This window comes from Grampus griseus, assembly GCF_964374135.1.
Source record: "Grampus griseus genome assembly, chromosome: 8".
Taxonomy (NCBI): Eukaryota; Metazoa; Chordata; class Mammalia; order Artiodactyla; family Delphinidae; genus Grampus; species Grampus griseus.
In genome coordinates, this window is record NC_139002.1 from 25190481 (window position 1) to 25209692 (window position 19212).

Here is a 19212-nt window from a genome sequence, read left to right on the forward strand (position 1 = left end):
CCTCTAATCACTGGCTGGTTCCCTTGGCAGCCAGTCCTCCATCCTTAGGGGCTTTCTTAAAGTCATATTATTAACATAAACTCTGGTGTGGTTGAAGAGGGCCTGTTATGAATAACAAAAGATGATTCTTTCACCTTTATCACTCTGCAGCTATTTCAGGAATTGGGGACAAACAAACAAACAAAAAAAGGTGCTTTTCACTCTTATCATTTAGAAAATTACAAGGGTTTTAAGATCTGGCCAGAAAACAAGACTAAAATATGTATTTCTTATATCATAATATCACACTATGTAAGGTGAACTATTCACAGGTTCCAGGGTACTAGGACATGGACAGTTTTGGGGAGACATCATTCTGCCTACTACATTTGGTGATAGAGTCTAAAATTAGTTCCAATAAAAAAAAAAACAGCTTTAGAACACAAACACCACCTGGATGCTGGTAAAAATGTAAGCAATAATTCATAAAATGTCAAGGAAACCTTTTTTAAACCTTTTCTCAGCTCATCTAACCCACACCTTCTGCACATGATCAGTGTTTGAAATAACCAACCAAGAATTGGTACTCTTTTCAGGTTGTACCACAGGTTTGAAAGAGATTTGGTAGCTGCTAATTTCTTTGGATGAGCTGCATCTCTAGGCTCCAGGCATGCTGGAGAATTCACAATACCATTCCCTCTGCTGAGACCCTATAAGCGGATAGGGTAGGGGGTCCCTGGAGAAAGAGAACCAGGCATGGCTTTCTTGACATTAGAGAAAGACCTAAGCCATTTTGTGATCTAAGCCTGGACACAATGCCCTTGAACAGGTCTCAGTAATTAGTGATCTTAAGGGAACAAAAAAACAAATGAGTTCTTAGGCAAGAGAAGTAACAGTAGCAAAGAATAAATCAGTCATAAAGGCTCTCAGTTCTGTTTCAATGGTAAAGATAGCCTGAAGCACATTCTTGGGCTGTTTTACAGAATTGAGCCCCCCAACCCCACCCCCTGCCTAGTGCAGCTGGAACCTAAGGAATGATGATGTTGAGCTTTTCTGACCCACGAGATTTCGGTCAACTAAAGCTTGGACTCTGTCAACCTTTGTCCCAATTCTATGCTGAATTCTTCTCTGCTCAAGCCCCTTCATGAATATGCATATACCCTCAGCTTCAGACTTCCCCAATTTTGCTGTTGGGGAGACACTGCTTTGGGAAAGATACCTGTTGTTCTTACTTGCTGCAAGTAATAAATCCTTCCTTCTCCCACTCTTTGGCTTGGCAGTGTCTTTTAGCTCAAAACCCACTAAGAAGTGAACCCAGTTTTCGGGTAACAGAACAGCAGTTCCTATTCCCTTTCTGTTAACCTGAGCAACTTGACTTCATTCTTTGTGTCAGATGAAATATTACTTCATGAGGAAAGCCTTGCATGAAATCTCAAATTAGGTTAGGTCCCATCCCAATTGTTTCTTTACTGTTTTTCTTCACTGCTGTGTTGTGAATTTCATGAAGGCAGGCTCTCTATTATTTTTCTATATTCCCAGAGCCTGACATACTGTCAGGAAGTAAAAAAATATTTGCTGAATTGAAAAGGATACCATTAAGAAGATGGTAATAAAGGTCACCATGGGTTATTGCAATTGCCTGCCTTGTGGACTATTTCCACTAAGCAGTTTCTAGGTAGGAGTGGTGTACTACTGCAAAGGCTACCCCTCTTCTGAAAAAAGACACAGTTATTAACTTGATTTGATCATCCCTGAGATCATCTCCCTTGAACAAGCTGCAGCTTTCTACTCCACAGGTGCAGTTACCTTCAAATACCTCAAATGCTTTTCTCTCTCCACACTTCTCTATTTATGTGAGGATGAGTGTGTGTGTGTGTTTCTGCTTAACTCTGATTTTCTAGAGGGCTTGATATTGGTAGCCTTCTCTTTTATTGGCTGTGGGATGATACTGTGATGATGAAAGTTGCCAGGTATTGCAGAAGGTTATATACTTCAGTAGTGTGCATAGTATTTATTAAATTGCTTGGTGTGTGTTAGGATATATTTGTATACAAAATTCCAAGTAAAATGTAAAATAATCATAATTCTATGATAACTGATTTAATTCTATGCAAACCCAGTCTGCAGTTATTATGGAATATTTTATCTATTATAAAAATATGGGGAAATATAATATTGAAGACATAGTCAATGATCACATAAGAAGTCAGGCATTTATATAGAGAGATGGCACCAACCTGTATTTTTGCAGCCTCATCCATTGTCATCAAACATTTGGTTATAGGAAAAAAAGAAGAGATTAATCCTCTACTTTGAAGTTATTTTAACAGAATCATGTAGGAGGGAACATGGTGGGCTAGCAGAAGCACTCTACTTAGTGTTGGGGTTTTGTATTTTGTACCTAATTCTGCCACTTTTGAACAACATCGGTTAAGTGACCCATTTCACCTCTCTCAGTCTTGGTTTCTTCGTCTGTAACTCCACAGCACTGTCAAATGGATCAAAAATCAAAGAGAGTAGAGAGAAGTTTTTGTAAATTGTGAGGCACTATAAAAAACATAAAGTTAGGTATTCTGATGGGGTCCATTTATGTGAATGTAATAAATAAATAATATTTGATGATGATGGATGCCCCATTGGCGAGTCCAGGGAGCTTTAAGTCAGCAGTTTGGAAACCTTGAATTGTCAGCTGAGAATCGCAGGTAATAAGGAGGTTGGGGGAGAAGCAAAGGTGAGCTGTGAATCAACATTAGCACAAGGATTCAAAATGAGGAGTCAAAAAAGTCTTCTAATGTTATGTTCTCTTCTGGTCCCTTCACTTTACAGGTTTTCATAGAAAGAAAGGATTTTTTTTTTTTTTTTTTTTTTTTTTTGCGGTACGTGGGCCTCTCATTGTTGTAGCCTCTCCCGTTGCGGAGCACAGGCTCCGGGCGCGCAGGCTCAGCGGCTCCGCGGCATGTGGGACGCTCGCGGACCGGGGCACGAACCCGTGTCCCCTGCATGGGCAGACGGACTCTCAACCACTGCACCACCAGGGAAGCCTCTCTCTCCTGGCATTTTTTACCTTTACAGCAATTCAGCCTGCCCGTATTGATTCACATACTGGATAAACAAAGATGAATAGGACATTGTTTCTGCCTTTTAGTAGCCTACAACCTACCTGGGGAGCTAAACACATACTAAGTAGTGTATAATGTGAGACATTTTATTAGATCAGCAATCTTTAGGGTTTTCCTCCATTATAAACCCCTTTTCATTACTTCTCTGCCAGGAATTAATGTATATTGAAACTCCTGTAAATTGCATTTGTTAAGTAATAATGAATTTATTTTTCCTTCTCTCTCTTTTAACTAATCAGACACTAAAACTTCTGATAAGCAAGAGAAAATGAGTATTACCATGCTTAGTTGGTAACTGAAAGTAAGTAAATGTGATGTTTGGGTTTATCATGGGTAAATGTGGGGGTTCTGTTAGGCTTAAAAAATATGGAAACGTTTAAATAAAAATAGAGACTATTACCTGCTGTGATGTACTCATCACCCAATAATTATCAACTCATTTCATTTGCACTGCTCCACTTCACCCCTTCTGGATTATACTAAAGTAGATCTCAAGCATCATATAATATCATGCATAAATATTTCAGTATTGATCTCTGCAAGATAAGGGCTTAAGAAACGTAGTCATAGTACCATTATTCCCCCTAAAAATTAACAATAGTTCCTTACTATCATATATCTTGTCCATGTTCAGATTTCCCCAATTATAGCTTAATTTTAAAAATAGTGTTTTTAAACCAAGATGCAATAAGGCCCATGCATTTCAACGGATTGTTATATCTACATCTTTTTCTTCTATACGTTTCCTCTTCCTCTTGGCTCTTTTTTGTTGTTGTTGTCTTTTTCTTTTCTTGGCTCTTTTTTTTCTTGCAGTTTATTTTTGAAGAAACAGTTCATTTGTCATGGAGAGTTTTCCACACTCTCAGTTTTGCTGATTGTATCTTTCTGGTGGATGTACAGTATTTCCTTCTCAGAATACTGTTTTTAAATGCAGAAAATAAAATATATAGGATTATAGTGGAAACACATTACATCTGTTTAGGTATTAAACTATTAAAACATATTATGATGTTAATATATGTGCTTCTTTTCTTTAAAAAAAAACACGTTAAATAACAAGATCTCACAATGGGTCTTTACCATGATTTTGGAGTAGTGATGATATTTTGAAATTTCAGCAACAGTTGTCATATGATATGAAAATATCTGTGAATTCTTTGGCAGCAAAGTCATAGGTACTGCTAATACTTCTACAGTTTGTTACCCACGTTCACAATCGAAGGGAACGTATTGTGATGTATTTTTTTCCCATCCAAGTTCATGTATTTCCCAGAATATTTTCATGGACCTGATCAGTGGACCCCTGTTAAAAACCCTGTGGTCCTACATTTTTGGCAAGACTATTTCATAGATATTGTGTATTATCTTCAGGAGATGCATAACGTTTGCTTGTCTTTATTGTTGTTGTTGTTATATTAGGAGCTATCAAGTTTTATTGCCTAGATTATTATTTTATTAGGGGTTGTAAAATGATATTCTATTTCTGTCATTCCATTTTTATTTATTATATAAGTATTTCTACAAACTCCCTGTCATTAACTCATTACCCTGAGGTATAATTTGTATAGGAAGGGAGGGATTGCCCTTTGAGTTAATTCTAACTTTTAATAAAGTTCAGAACCATAGGGTTTTTAATATAACCTCTTCAGTCTTACATCTTCATCTCCTTTTTCCTGTACCCAAAATCAATACATTAATATCATTTCTTGTTTGCTTTATTCCACAGTATGCACACAGTCTCAAAATAATATCAACACTACCTCTAAAAAGTTTAAGATATTTTACAGTTCTTATTGTTTCTATGGTATATTCTATTAGGAATGTACTGTCAAATTAGTGTGTTTTAAAGTCGCTTGAAATAATTCCTTTCTATTTGGTTTTGCCACCAACTTAAGACATCCTTAAGTTCATTTAAAATTTTGTTTTTAATTTTATATGTAGCTTTTAAAAAAATTTAATTTTTGTTTGATAATTATGTAAAATACATGGCTCCTAAGACAAATCTATAAAACAAGACATATTCAGACATAATGTACCTCTTACTTTCTCTCTCTCCTGACCTATAGGTAACTGTAAAAAGTTACCTGTTTTCATTTAAAAATACTAACAAATATAGGTAAATGTTTGCATTCCATACCCATTTTCCTCCTCATTTGGTTCTTTTTTTAGTATCTCCTGGCCGTCATTTTATAGAGTGTATAGAGATATTTACTTTGCTTTTTATAGCTGCACGGTATTCCTTTGTGTTTATTAAGCTAGTCCCCTGAGACAGGAAGGCGGCAGGGCACAACCTTTAAAAGAATGACAGCCATTGAGGACACGACGTAAACCGTTTAGAACGAACTGGGTCCAAGATGGTGGGTAATTGACTTCCACTAGACCTTGAACCTCAGTATATGTTCATTGCAATACATCAGCAAGCTAAATGACACACCCACAGGCGCCATGACAGTTACGAGGCCGACCATAAAAGGCAAAAAAGTGGGCAGTGGCCCAATTCATGGAAATCCCCACCTCTTCCCCAAAATAGTTGGAATAATCCTCCCACTCATTAGCCTATGAAATTATCCACCCCTATAAAAACTGACAACTGCATACCCTAGTGCCTGTCATCTTCTGAGGTGGTCCACACTCTGTCTATGGAGGGTGTATCTCCCTGAATAAACCTTCTGTCACTTCACTATGGCTCACTCTTGAATTCTTTCCTGTGTGAAGCTAAGAACCCACACTTGGCAGCCGTCCCAGGGACTCGCCTGAGACCAGGGACATGACCATCCTCTTGTGCTCACTTTCTTTCCTGCAACAATATTTTTAGACATACAGGTTTTTTTCTTTAGATTTTCACTATTATAAATAGTGCTGCAGTGAATAGTCTGTATATATTTACTGAGCATCTACAATGAGTAAGGCATAATCCAACGGGGGAAAAAGAAAATTACCTTTCCCTACTTGCCTTCCTTTTGAGGTAATAATATATACTACTGCTCTTTCTATTCTTTGAAATTTGGCTTGCTTGGCCACTTTGAGTTTTGAATATGCCTTTATTACATCAGAATGTGTGTTCTTCAAAACTGCTAGCTACTTATGCTTATTAGCATTAGATGATACACTAATGGCTAAATTTTTGAATCATAGAAATGTAGATAAGGAAAGAATATAACAGGTCATCTAGGCTGCTACTCACTATATAAAGAAAAACTATCATATTTTAGCTTCCTTCCAGTCTAATTTAAAATACTCTACTAATAGACGCTGGATAATCTATGTGCTAAATGTGATGATTTATTCTTTCCAGATTTGTAATAGGATTTTATTTTTTTTATGTTGGGGGGTAGGAGTTTATTAATTAATTAATTTATTTTTGCTGTGTTGGGTCTTCGTTTCTGTGCGAGGGCTATCTCCAGTTGTGGCAAGCGGGGGCCACTCTTCATCGTGGTGCGCCGGCCTCTCACTATCGCGGCCTCTCTTGTTGAGTAGCACAGGATCCAGACTCGCAGGCTCAGTAGTTGTGGCTCACGGGCCTAGTTGCTCCGCGGCATGTGGGATCCTCCCAGACCAGGGCTTGAACCCATGTCCCCTGCATTAGCAGGCAGATTCTCAACCACTGCGCCACCAGGGAAGCCCCTGTAATAGGATTTTTATAGAAGTGCTCAAGTTATTATTCTATCCCGGGTATTTACAGATGGCGGTATGATAGATTTAAAAATCTCCCCAAGGAGACGGCTCCATAGATGTCTTTTAGCTTTGATACTAAATCTTGCCTTTAGATGATAATGTACAACCTAGCAGCACGGATTTGAGACATAAAGTGAACAAAAATGTGTGATTTGCATTCAAACAATGCATTGTATCAGTCATTTGACACTTTTTTTTTTCCTCAAATAATTCAGTGGTTTGTCATCTTCATTGTGTATTAGATGCATCTAGGGGACTTTTAAAGTAGACTGATATTTGGACGCCACCTCCTAAGAATGTGATTCAACTCGTTTGGGCTGATGTCTTAGTTCTGGTGTTGTTTTAAAGCTCCCAATGATTTTTAAATGTACCCCCAGGTAAAGGACTATCAATCTAACCTGACATTCCAAATGAAGGAGAGCTGAATAAATGAATCAGTCCTGTCATTGTGTCTTGTGTATATTTTATGTAAAGCTAGTGTTTGAATTAGGCAAAAATCCTTCATTCCTGAATCTTCCTGGAAATTGTTCACCTTTCTGGTCTATGATCAAGTGTCTCATTCTTTGTGAACGTTTTCCAGGCAGTCTTGACTTTTCCTTACCCTGGCCACGCATACAACTCTGTTTTGACACTTTCCCATTTTATTGTGGTTCTGTGTTGTGAGGTCTGTTTCCTCGACTAGACAGAAAGCTCCTTAGCACGTTCAACAATGGCAAATATCCTTGAAGCACTTATTCTGTGCCAGGCACTGTGTTACTCATGGAGAATATAATGTCCCTGTCCTCCTGGAGCTTAGAGTCCTGGAGGAAGAAGAACCACAAGCAGCATGGTAGGTGCTAGGATAGAGGGATATGGTATTTTTTCAGGGCACACAGCAAGAGCCTGCTGACCTGTTCTGGAGAGAAGTGGGCCTGGGACCATGAAATACATGGGCCTTCTAAATTCCCTGTGCTTATTAGCACATATTAGGCACCCAAGAAACTTTAGTAAGTACATGACTGAAGAGTTTACTGACTGATTAAATGAATAAAAGAAGTTATAGTTTCATTGGAAAGCATGTGCATGAGTATGTGTTTTGAAATGGAAGGGATGTTAAAATACGTACTTTAGCTTTTCTGGAAGAAAGAAGGGGGGAAATAAAATGCCTTAAAGTCTTTTCTTCTTTTATTCCTTAAATTCATACAATATATCCAGATAGTAATGTGGTCAGAAGTGATGTTATTTAGTTTATTTTCTACGTGTTTTCCCACCCCTACCCCTGATGATCCATGACTTGTTTGCCCTGCTTTCTGGTGTCCCGGCTCCCACAGCATGAAGCTGCCTTGGAAAATATGTCTTGGAGTTGGATCATATCCTGCCATTGAAGTTCACTTCAGTGGAGGTTCCGTTTGAAAAACAGTGGCAGGATATGTCCTATGGTTAGATGCATGTTGCTTCTGTCAGCTTCCCTTAGAGAGTAACAGATTTTATTAAGGTGTAGAGAGAGTCCCTTTGTTTAATTCAGAATTCATATGCATTAGGACCTTGTGAAATCCAAATGCTTAAATAGGAAGCCATAAGTAACAAAAATTGTTTTGAGGCCTATGGTATCTCTACGAGTCTGAGTGGTTTTCTCTTCTTTCGCCCTTGTTCAGCCTCCACCCCCTTCAGTTTCTCTTTCTTTCTGTCTTTCTAACTTGCTCTCATTCTTGCTCTCTTCCTCTTCCATTATAGATGAGGTCATTATGATTTGGAGCCAAGAGAAGTGCATTCCTGTAACTTTAAATCTCCATACTCAATTTATGACTTTTTTTTTTAGAAGATGGTTATACTTTATAGTTGGAGGACAGCTTGCTTAATTGTGCTATTTTTTAATGTAAATGTGAGCTTATTAGAGGAATTTTCTCAATTTGTGAACAGGGCTTACTGCTTCCACATTTCTTATTCTCACATATTTCACATTTATTATTGCTTTTGAGCCCATTATGTTCTGCAAAGAATGTTCTGAATTTGATAAAGTTATCAGCCCCTTGATTAGCTTTTTAGTGTCCTGTACTTTGGACATCCAATGCCCTCCTGACATACGGAGAAACAGTGTTAATACTGGTAGCAGGGAAATTAGGCTAGACCCTTTGTTTCCTGACTGCAAGGTGAGGTGCAGGGATCCTTTGAAGAAGGTGTTTCCTAATATAAGCTCTGTTATAAAATCTTGGAGAAGTGAAGGAGGGTAAGGAGATGAATGTAGGGAAAGGTGAGTGAGGACAAAGAGGTACAGGAGGTAAGAAGATATCAGCCGTGAGAGATGACCTCACTTACTATCCTAAGACCATGTTGTATAGCGGGCACAGCAGATGTTCAGTGGTCAGACAATTTGTGCACAGACTCTGCTCCTGAGATGATCTTAGGGAAGACACACCCCTCTTCTGGGCCACAGTTTCCTCAACTTAAAAAAGTGGGCATTAGCAACAAAATCTAGCAATTCTGAGACTTTGTTCCATGGAAGAGAGGAGGAGAAGTTTAAAGAAATGAGGTCATTAAACAATGAAATACCAGAAAATTGGAACCATTTCCTTGGCCAGGTACCCTTCCACACATGATTCCAGAGGGAAGTATGTGGTTGGGGACAATGACACAAAGTGAATGCACTTTTTCACTCTTTGGCTTTGGCCTATACTTCTGTAGGTTCCCAGTACACTATACAGGACCCAGTGGTGAATTTCTTATGCCTAGGATAGGGCAGCATAACATCCAGAATTGATGCAAACTATGCCTCCTTCAGGAAGAAATGAGCATAAGAGAAAGAGGTAGCAACCCACAGATCCAGTTTGCCTCATCAGCCTGTGACAGGTAGAACATCCCTAGAAAGAACACTGCTCTGGGGCTTCTCTGGTGGTGCAGTGGTTAAGAATCCACCTGCCAGTGCAGGGGACACGGGCTGGAGCCCTGGTTGGGGAAGATCCCACATGCCGCGGGGCAACTAAGCCCGTGCGCCACAACTACTGAGCCTGTGCTCTAGAGCCTGCAAACCACAACTACTGAAGCCTGCATGCCTAGAGTCCATGCTCCACAACAAGAGAAGCCACGGCAATGAGAAGCTCGCGCACTGCAATGAAGACGCAACGCAGCCAAAAATAAATACGTATATAAATAAATTTTTAAAACAAGAATACTACTCTGTGGGAGCAAGTCCTTAACCTCTTGCTCACCTGGGTGAAAATTTCCTTCAGTAGCCTAATAAAATGTCTTTGGGTCTGGCCATTTCCTGATATAATTTCTGCCTGTTGAAGGGTGAAGTTGCTTCATTTCCTTCCTTTTGAAAGTAACAGAGTAAACTGGAGTGATATAACCCTTTGAAGAGCATTTTAGCAAAACAAGTAAAGTTGAAGACATGCCCTAAAACCAATGATTCTACTCTTAAATATATCTCCAGAGCAAATGATTTCTTTAAACTTCATGACACAAATAGAAACTTCATGACACAAATAGAAACTCATGACACAAATAGAAACTCATGACACAAATAGAAACTCATGACACAAATAAAAACTCATTATAGTTGTAGAGTACTCTGAGTTCACTGCTTCCAGCAGATGTCTAGATGGTACCCATCAGGCCATCCTGAGTGTGGAGGAGATTATATGTTAGCACATAGTTTGCTAAAACCCAGAAAAAGTCTTAGATATGTATGTCAGGAGACATACATATGAATGTTTGTAGAGGCATTGTTTATAAGTGCAAATAGAAACTTCATGACACAAATAGAAACTCATTATATTTGTAGAGTACTCTGAGTTCACTGCTTCCAGCAGATGTCTAGATGGTACCCATCAGGCCATCCTGAGTGTGGAGGAGATTATATGTTAGCACATAGTTTGCTAAAACCCAGAAAAAGTCTTAGATATGTATGTCAGGGGACACACATATGAATGTTTGTAGAGGCATTGTTTATAAGTGCAAAAATAAATTGGAATACAACCTAATAATAAGGGAATGGATAAATAAAGTGTGATATAATCACATAGTGGAGTACTATACAGTAGTGGAAAGGAATGAACTAGAACTAACATCAATATAGAGGACTCTCTTGAACAATGTTTATCAAAAAAGCAAGTTGCAAAAGTATACATTTAGTATGATGCTGTTTATATAAAAAATTAAAACAGACAAAACAATTGTATACATTGCATAAGGATACTTCTGTAAATATGAAAATATATGGAAATGCATTGAATGTTAAATACCAAGTTCTAGAAAGTACTTATCTCAGGAGGGCTAAGAGATTGGGGAGAACACAAGGGGGATATGTTGATTTTGGCAATATTTGTGGAGAGAGAGAGTAGAGCAGGAAGAGCAGTTAGGAGAAATTTGCTGCAGTTCAAACTGTAGAGCGCTTCCTCCTTGAAATGCCACTTACTCTTGCTTCCAGAGTGTTTTTCCTTGTTTTCTCCCTGCGTCTCTCTGGCCATGCCCCTTCATCCCCATCTCTAATTCCTCTTCCTCCTCTGCCCCTTAAATGTTGCTGTTTCCCAGATTGATTTTTTAAAATAATTTTATATATTTATTTTTAAATTTATTGGCTGCATTGGGTCTTCGTTGCTGCACGTGGGCTTTCTCTAGTTGTGGTGAGCGGGGGCTACTCATCATTGCGGTGGGGCTTCTCACTGCAGTGGCTTCTCTTGTTGTGGAGCACGGGCTCTAGGCACATGGGCTTCAGTAGTTGTGGCACACGAGCTCAGTAGTTGCTCTGCAGCATGTGGGATCTTCCCGGACCAGGACTTGAACCAGTGTCTCCTGCATTGGCAGGAGGATTCTTAACCACTGAGCCACCAGGGAAGTCCCCCAGGAAGTTTCTTTTTTACCCTCTTTTCTTTTCAATTTTTAGGTATATGTTTTAGTGACCTCATTTATATCCCAACTTCGATTACCACTTTTATGATCATGATTCCCAAATTTATTTCTCCAATCCAGTCCTTTTTCCCAGCTCCAAACTGTCTACTGGACATTTCTTCTTGACTGTCTCATAATTAAACAAAATCCAGCATGTCCAAAATGGAGTTAATCTCTTTTCCAAATGTGCCTTTTCCTTTTGTCTTTGGGATCTTGATTAATTACATTGTTATCTACACAGGTGTCTGATCCAGAAAACTGGGTATTATATTAGGTAGATCTGTCTCTGTCAATTTTCCTCTTTAATTGGCTTCCATGGCAGGAATTAAGGGTTAGGTTTTGGTGTTCTGTGTTATGACATAATGTGCTATGACATATTTAGGGACCCAGGAATGCTCAATTCCTACCTTGCTAATCTCTTTACTCTCTCCTATTCAGAAGATTTCAATGAGCTTACCACCAGCAAAATAAGATACCAACTTTAGAACCTATTTTAGATCTCTTCTTAATCTCGATTCTATTGACTTTTCCATCATCTGCTGCTCTTGTTTTTCTCTTACACTCTGGGTTATAGCTACACCAACCCACTTGAAATCCCTGAACGTGCCATATTGTTTTAGAACTCTGTGCCTTTGTACCTGCTATTCCTTCTGCTTGAGATACCTTTCCTTACTGTGCCTGTCTAGTGAACCCCTGAGGTTCTTGTAAGTAGCCCATTTTTGTACTTGTCTGTCTGTGCCCTAATTACTAGTTTATATGCCTACTTATCCCCAATGGTCTCTGAGCCTCTGAGGCACAGAGAGTGCCTATTCAGTTTTGTATCTTCATGGCCTGGCACATGGTAGATGCTCTATAAGTATATATTTAGGGTTGACTTACCCAGCAAATTTCCCCTTTTTCTTTTTGCCTGTGTTAGGATTGTTTGAGATTAGTTGCAAATTACTGAAGCAAATATTCCAAAGAAAAAATACATTGTAAACTCTTAGAACAGATATTCTCTGTCTTCTGCAATTTGGGTATTTTCTATTTTGCTTAGAGCAACTCTGGAAGGAAGTATTTATGTAGAGAACATTTAAATAAAATTTGCAGTATTCTCAATCCTGGTCCCTGAACCTTCCAGGAACTATATGTCTTCATCATCTCTTTTAATTTCTTTTAAGTTTCTTTCAAGTTTTCACCCATATTGCCTTCTGCTCATCTCCCAAACTTGTTTAAGTTTCCCTGCTTCTTTAACAAGATAATAATTAAACAAACAAACAAACAAGCAAAAACCCTGTCCTCAACACTGCTGCTAATAAGCAGAATACTTCAAACTCTTTCCCCATCGCTGTTCTCCTTTTCATCATTAAAAAGAGAAAAAGAGCTATTTATGTTTGGTGCATTAATTTGCTCATATTCTACTCACTCAGCCCACTAGAATCTGACTTTAGTCATTACCACTAACAAAATGCTTTCCTTCCAAGCCATCTAGCAGCATCCAGCTTGCCAGTCCAACTGTGTCTATTTAGCCATGATGACATCTTTTCTCTCTGCAGTTTTTGACACTGTAGTATTGATGAGCTCATCCTTCTTGAAATGTTTTTCTACTCTTAGTTTCTGTATCATGGCACTCATAATTTCTTGTCTTTCTCTGACTATTGAACTTCATTGGATAAGTGTGGAAGTGTCTTATATTTGAGGTAACCATATATTTGGGCATATGTGGTAATTTCTTTATCCATTTACATTCACTTGACAAATATTTATTTATTAAGTGACAACAAAGTGCCAGCACTGGATATGTAGTGGAGAGTAAAACAGATATGGTCTTTCTGAAGTCCAGAGTTTCAACCTTGTATTTGTTATCTGTTGCTACTGTGTAACAAATTACCTCAAATTTAGTGGCTTAAAACAATACACATCTGTTATCATAGTTTTTATGGATTAGGCATCTGGGCATGGCTTAGCTCTGCCCTCTGCTTCAGGGTCTCTCATAAGGCTGCAGTCATGGTGTCGGCCAGGGCTAGAGTCTCATCTGAAGTCATGACTGGGGAGGGAATCTGCTTCCAAGCTCATGTTGATTTTGGCAAGATTTATTTCCTTGGAGACTGTTGGACTCAGGGTCTCAGTTCCTTGCTGGTTGTTGACCAGAGGCCACCCTTAGTTCCTTTCCATGTGGGCCTGTCTATATATAGCAGCTTGTTTGATCCGAGCCAGCAAGGAAGAGAATCAATAGAGTTGGGTAGCAAGATGGAAGTTATAACCTCAGGTAGTGTATCCATGGAAGTGGTATCCTGGTTTTTTTTTTTTTTAATTGAAGTATAGTTGATGTACAATATTATATAAGTTACAGGTGTACAATATAGTGATTCACAATTTTTAAAGATTATACTCTATTTATAGTTATTATAAAGTATTGGCTATATTCCCTGTGTTGTATAGTATGGTATCCCATTAATTTTCTTGTATTCTATTGGTTAGAATCAAGTAAAAGATCCAACCCATGTTAAAGTGGAAGAGATTACACAGAGTAAAACTACCCAGAAACAGAGATTCACTGGTGGCCATCTTAGAGTCTGCCTGTCACAAACCTCTTAATGTTTTTCTCTTAGACCTTCCAGCCACCTCAATTTCTAGTGTTCTCAAATTAAGCTCAGTACTCTCCCCTTGCCCAAACCTGCTTCTCATCCTGTATTCTGTGTCTTGGTCAGCAGCCTTATATCTATCCAGTCATCTAGTCCAGAAACCCAGAGATCATTTTCAATACCTCCTCCTGAGATTTAATGGATCACTAGGCTCTGTGAGTCTTTCACATCATTCTCTACTTAACATTCACATTTATGTGGCTTTAGTTCAGTCATGGATCATTATATTAACCTTCTAACCTTCAGTAGTCCTTCTCATAGTAACCAGAGTTATCTTTTTTTTTTTTTTTTTTTTTTGCGGTACACGGGCCTCTCACTTTTGTGGCCTCTCCCGTTGTGGAGCACAGGCTCCGGATGCGCAGGCTCAGCGGCCATGGCTCACGGGCCCAGCCACTCCGCGGCATGTGGGATCCTACCGGACCGGGGCACGAACCCATGTCCCCTGCATCGGCAGGCGGACTCCCAACCACTGCGCCACCAGGGAAGCCCCAGAGCTACCTTTTTACAGTCTGGCCTCTACTTACTTTTCCAGGCTTCTTGCCCTCCACTCTTTGCAATTGACCTTATGCCTTAGGCATAGGCCACTCGATATTTCCTGAACCCACCATTGCATGTTTGTGTCTCTACATTTGGTCCTACAGTTACTTCTTCCTGGGTTCCCTTCTCCCTACTTCTTCCTCTAGATATCTCTTATATACATACTTCCAAACCTAACTGAAAAATCACTTCTTCCATAAAACTCTTCTCAGTTTTCTCCCTGCCTGCTAACTCCCTCACTCAGAATTAACCAATAGTACCTGTGTGCTCTCTCAGCCCCTTAATCACACCACTGTTACTGTTGTAACAGTGTACACTGTTGTTGTGTAGTTTGCTTTCTGCAGTTTCGTAGTTGGCTGTTAAGGTACTTCTCTTTTAAAATGCCAAAGGGTAGGGTCTAGATCTTATTCTTCTCTGGATCCAAAGTGCCAGCCTCTGGAACAGTGATTCACAGTCTTGGCTGCATTTGGAATTACTTGGGGACCTTTGAACTCCACCGAGGTCTGGACCCACCCCCCGAGGCGACAATATGATTGGTCTCAGGTGCAGCCCGGGATATTAGCATTTTTAAAAGCTCCATGATTCTAACATGTAGGTAACATTGAAAGCCTCTGCTTCTAGTTGAAGGAACCAAGTCTCTGGGAGAATGAGAGGATGAGAAAATGTTAAACAATGAATAGGAAGACTTTAAAACTAGAGTTAAAGTTGAGCTTTAAAAAATCATACACACAGGGCTTCCCTGGTGGCGCAGTGGTTGAGAGTCCGCCTGCCGATGCAGGGGACACGGGTTCGTGCCCCGGTCCGGGAAGATCCCACATGCCGCGGAGTGGCTAGGCCCGTGAGCCATGGCCGCTGAGCCTGCGCGTCCGGAGCCTGTGCTTCGCAACGGGAGAGGCCACAACAGTGAGAGCCCCGCGTACTGCAAAAAAAAAAAAAAAAAAAATCATACACACATAATTCAAATAAAATATGACATAGCAAAGTAATCAAAAGGATCTCTAAATAAATCATCAGTGAACTGGGGGAATATGTATTTTTGTGGTAATGAGGGGAAAATTAGAAATGTAAAAGAGAATAAAACTGTAGTCTCTCAAAATCCAACGCTTTAATTTTTGTGCATATGAAGTAAGCGATAAAATGAAATAAAGAACCACCTGGAATTATTAGCATTTTCCTTTTGGTTTAGCCCTAAAGTGTGTGTGTGTGTGTGTGTGTGTGTGTGTGTGTGTGTGTGTGTGTGAAAGATATAACTTACTTGCCAGTTCCTCTGATTTCCTCCTTTGTTTTCTAGGAATATTTTGAAAACAATTGCCCTGGGTCAGATGTTGTCCTTGTGTATATGTGGGACAGCCATCACCAGCCAGTATTTGGCAGAAAGATACAAAGTGAATACCCCCATGCTTCAGAGCTTTATCAACTATTGCTTGCTGTTTCTAATTTATACAGTGATGCTGGCATTTCAATCAGGTATGTCAAATGTTGGAATTACCTTTTCAACAAATTATCTTCATAAAAATTTTTGGCTCTTGACATTCAAAAAATAAAATATGGGGCAAAATCAAGAACAGGAAACTACTGCTGTTTTTATTAAAGTTATTAGAAAAGTATGACACCTTTGAATTCTATGAAATTGGTGACTAGAGATTTGTGTATAATTCTCTGAAATTGTTGATTAAAATAAGTAGCACCAAACTGTAACGTAGGAGTTGTCTAAAAAAAAAAGTGTAGGGCTTCCCTGGTGGCGCAGTGGTTGAGAGTCCGCCTGCCGATGCAGGGGACACGGGTTCGTGCCCCGGTCCGGGAAGATCCCACATAACGCGGAGCGGCTGGGCCCGTGAGCCATGGCCGCTGAGCCTGCGCGTCCGGAGCCTGTGGGGAGAGGCCACAACAGTGAGAGGTCTGCGTACCGCAAAAAAAAAAAAAAAAAAAAAAGTGTAAATGCCATTACAAATTAGGTCTTCTATTTTTCCCCCCATGGTTGATAAATTTAAAAGACAGTATTAGAAACACTTAAAAAGTCAAGAACCTCACTATCCAAAATATGTATTTCCAGCTAAGTGGAGAATGCTAAATGGACCACCAATTGCATGTATTGATAGATCAAGTCTATGTTGTGAGAGAAACAAAACAAGGAATTGGCAAGGAATTAACATCTTATCACTGGCTGGTTAAGTTGTTTTAGAATCATTGTAGAATTATCATTTCTAGCTAACTATTTATAAATGGGAAAAACTAGGCTAACATTATTGCGCCAGGTATCATTTTAATTGCTTAACTCATTGAAGCCTCCTAACAAATCAAGTGAGTATTATTATTATCTCCACTTTATAGATGAGTAATCTGAGGCATGTAGTACTTAGATAACTTGCTGTAAATCATGCAGGTGGAGGCAGATTTCAACCTAGGCAGCCTGCCCCAGAGCCCATGCACTCACCACCATGCTGTATTAGGGGCTTCTTGTCAGATAAGAGCCATCCTTCCCACAAAAGAAGAACATGGTACTATAAAATAAATTAAATAAGATTGAATTCAAGAGTGTAAAGACAATGGGTAACCCAGACTGATAGGTAGGGTGCAATACTCCCATTTTCATCACATTTAAGGCAAATAATAAAATCACCAGTGTGCTATTTGCTAATCGTCTTTTAATATGAACCTTAATACATAATGGTATTTCTATGTGTCAGGATAAATAACTTATTTTGAAAGAAAATGGAAACCAGCTGTGGGAAGGGGTAAAGAGATATCTTAAGGGGAAATCTTCAAATTTGGCAAGAACTTTAGGAGTTGGAAATAGAACTGGTACATGGTTAATAGCCCCAGACTTTTCTCCTCTATGTAAGCATTGGCCTTTAGGAAGTCAGTGTGATTCATAAGTATATCAGTGTAGTCCTTCTAAGGGATGGTTATTAGGTGCGTTCCATGCCATCTTATCTTGGGGAAGACAAACTGTGTTTTCAGGATGTTCCTGCTGATTGGGATTTCATGATAATTATTTGGCTACGAGTCTCACTACCTTTATTTCCTTGCAGGTTATCTTACCCATAAAGCCTTCTTGTATATGTGCCAACTCTATATCTCCTTGTGATGCTAGATTCTACAAAGAAATGAATCACAGTTAACTTGAATAAATAGAATTTAGGGGATAAAAGGTGTTTCTTCAGTGGGGCCACTAAATCTTTTTTCCATACTTACCACTGGCTTAATTTTCTCTTGAAAGCACATCTTTTCCAAAAGAATGACCACATGCAGAGTTTTCTTTGAAGAAGCTCATGAACAGAGGTTAAATAACCAATGAATTCATAAGCAAACATTTCATTTCCTAGGGATCTGGATGTTATATTTCTGTTGCAGTAGGAAAGGGAATTTAACCACTTTTTTCTTATTTCCTTTCTCTTTGGTGTTTTCATTGAACACTTGGTCTATGATGACACCTTAGCTTGGGCCTCATACTAGAAAAAAATCTGACTGCTGAGCTGTTGCAGGAGTTTGGGTTATGAGTAATGGAAATTAGGAGGGTCCACATTCAAAATACATAGTAAACCCTTGCTTTGACTCTTTATCTCTAAATTAACATGCAAGGAATCATTTTAAGTACATGTACTAATCTAGATTTCTTTCAACCAGGTAGTGATAACCTTTTAAACATCTTGAAAAAGAAATGGTGGAAGTACATCCTGCTTGGACTAGCAGATGTAGAAGCTAATTACCTGATTGTCAGAGCATACCAGTACACAACTCTAACCAGTGTCCAGGTAAGGAGTCCTCTTACCAGTTTGGGTTTTATAGCTTTAAGAGAAGAATCTGAGCTCATATGCGCTCACCTAATTTTATTAAGAACCTGTTCATTTGAAGAAAACCTCAACACAGGTGGATGCTATCTGTTTTCCAGTGGAGCATATATGCTAATGAGTAAGGCTTCCTGGAATTACTGAAAATGTGTACAAGTTAATCAGTTCCCAAACTGCTAATGCTACAGCAGAATAGAACAGTTGCTATGAAAATAAACATAAATATTTAGTTGGCAATGGATGCTGTGATGTTGGCAAGAGTTCTGTTTTATGTGTTGCTTAAACATGGCATATAAAGTGGATATTACCATTGTGCTACAGAAAAGTTGGAGGTTTGCAAGTAAAGTGGATATTCAAGACAAAGGAACAATTAGAAGGAACCTATTAGACATCTTGGTTAGAGATGGTAGCCAAAAGTAAAACTTATATCTCTATTCCTTTTCTAGGTTTATTCTCACTGGATTGAAAGAAAAATGTTTCTACATAGCAGTACTTTTCAACCTGGTGGAGCTGAGGAAGATTGTTTAAGTTGTCTTAATGTTAGGGAGTTTGCTGGTGGCCTAGTGGTTAGGATTATGGGCTTTCGCTGCTGTAGCCTGGTTCCATCCCTGGTTGAGGAAC

General features: G+C 39.1%; 1 protein-coding gene across 1 annotated transcript in view; it reads left to right on the forward strand.

The window, feature by feature from the left end:
• Window positions 1-19212, forward strand: part of SLC35F2 (solute carrier family 35 member F2) — a 49374-nt gene that overhangs the window by 13681 nt on the left and 16481 nt on the right. Inside the window, exons 2-3 of the mRNA XM_082660798.1 lie at window positions 16092-16267; window positions 18428-18555. Of these exons, the coding sequence (XP_082516924.1) occupies window positions 16092-16267; window positions 18428-18555 (304 nt within the window). The remainder of the gene's footprint in view (window positions 1-16091; window positions 16268-18427; window positions 18556-19212) is intronic.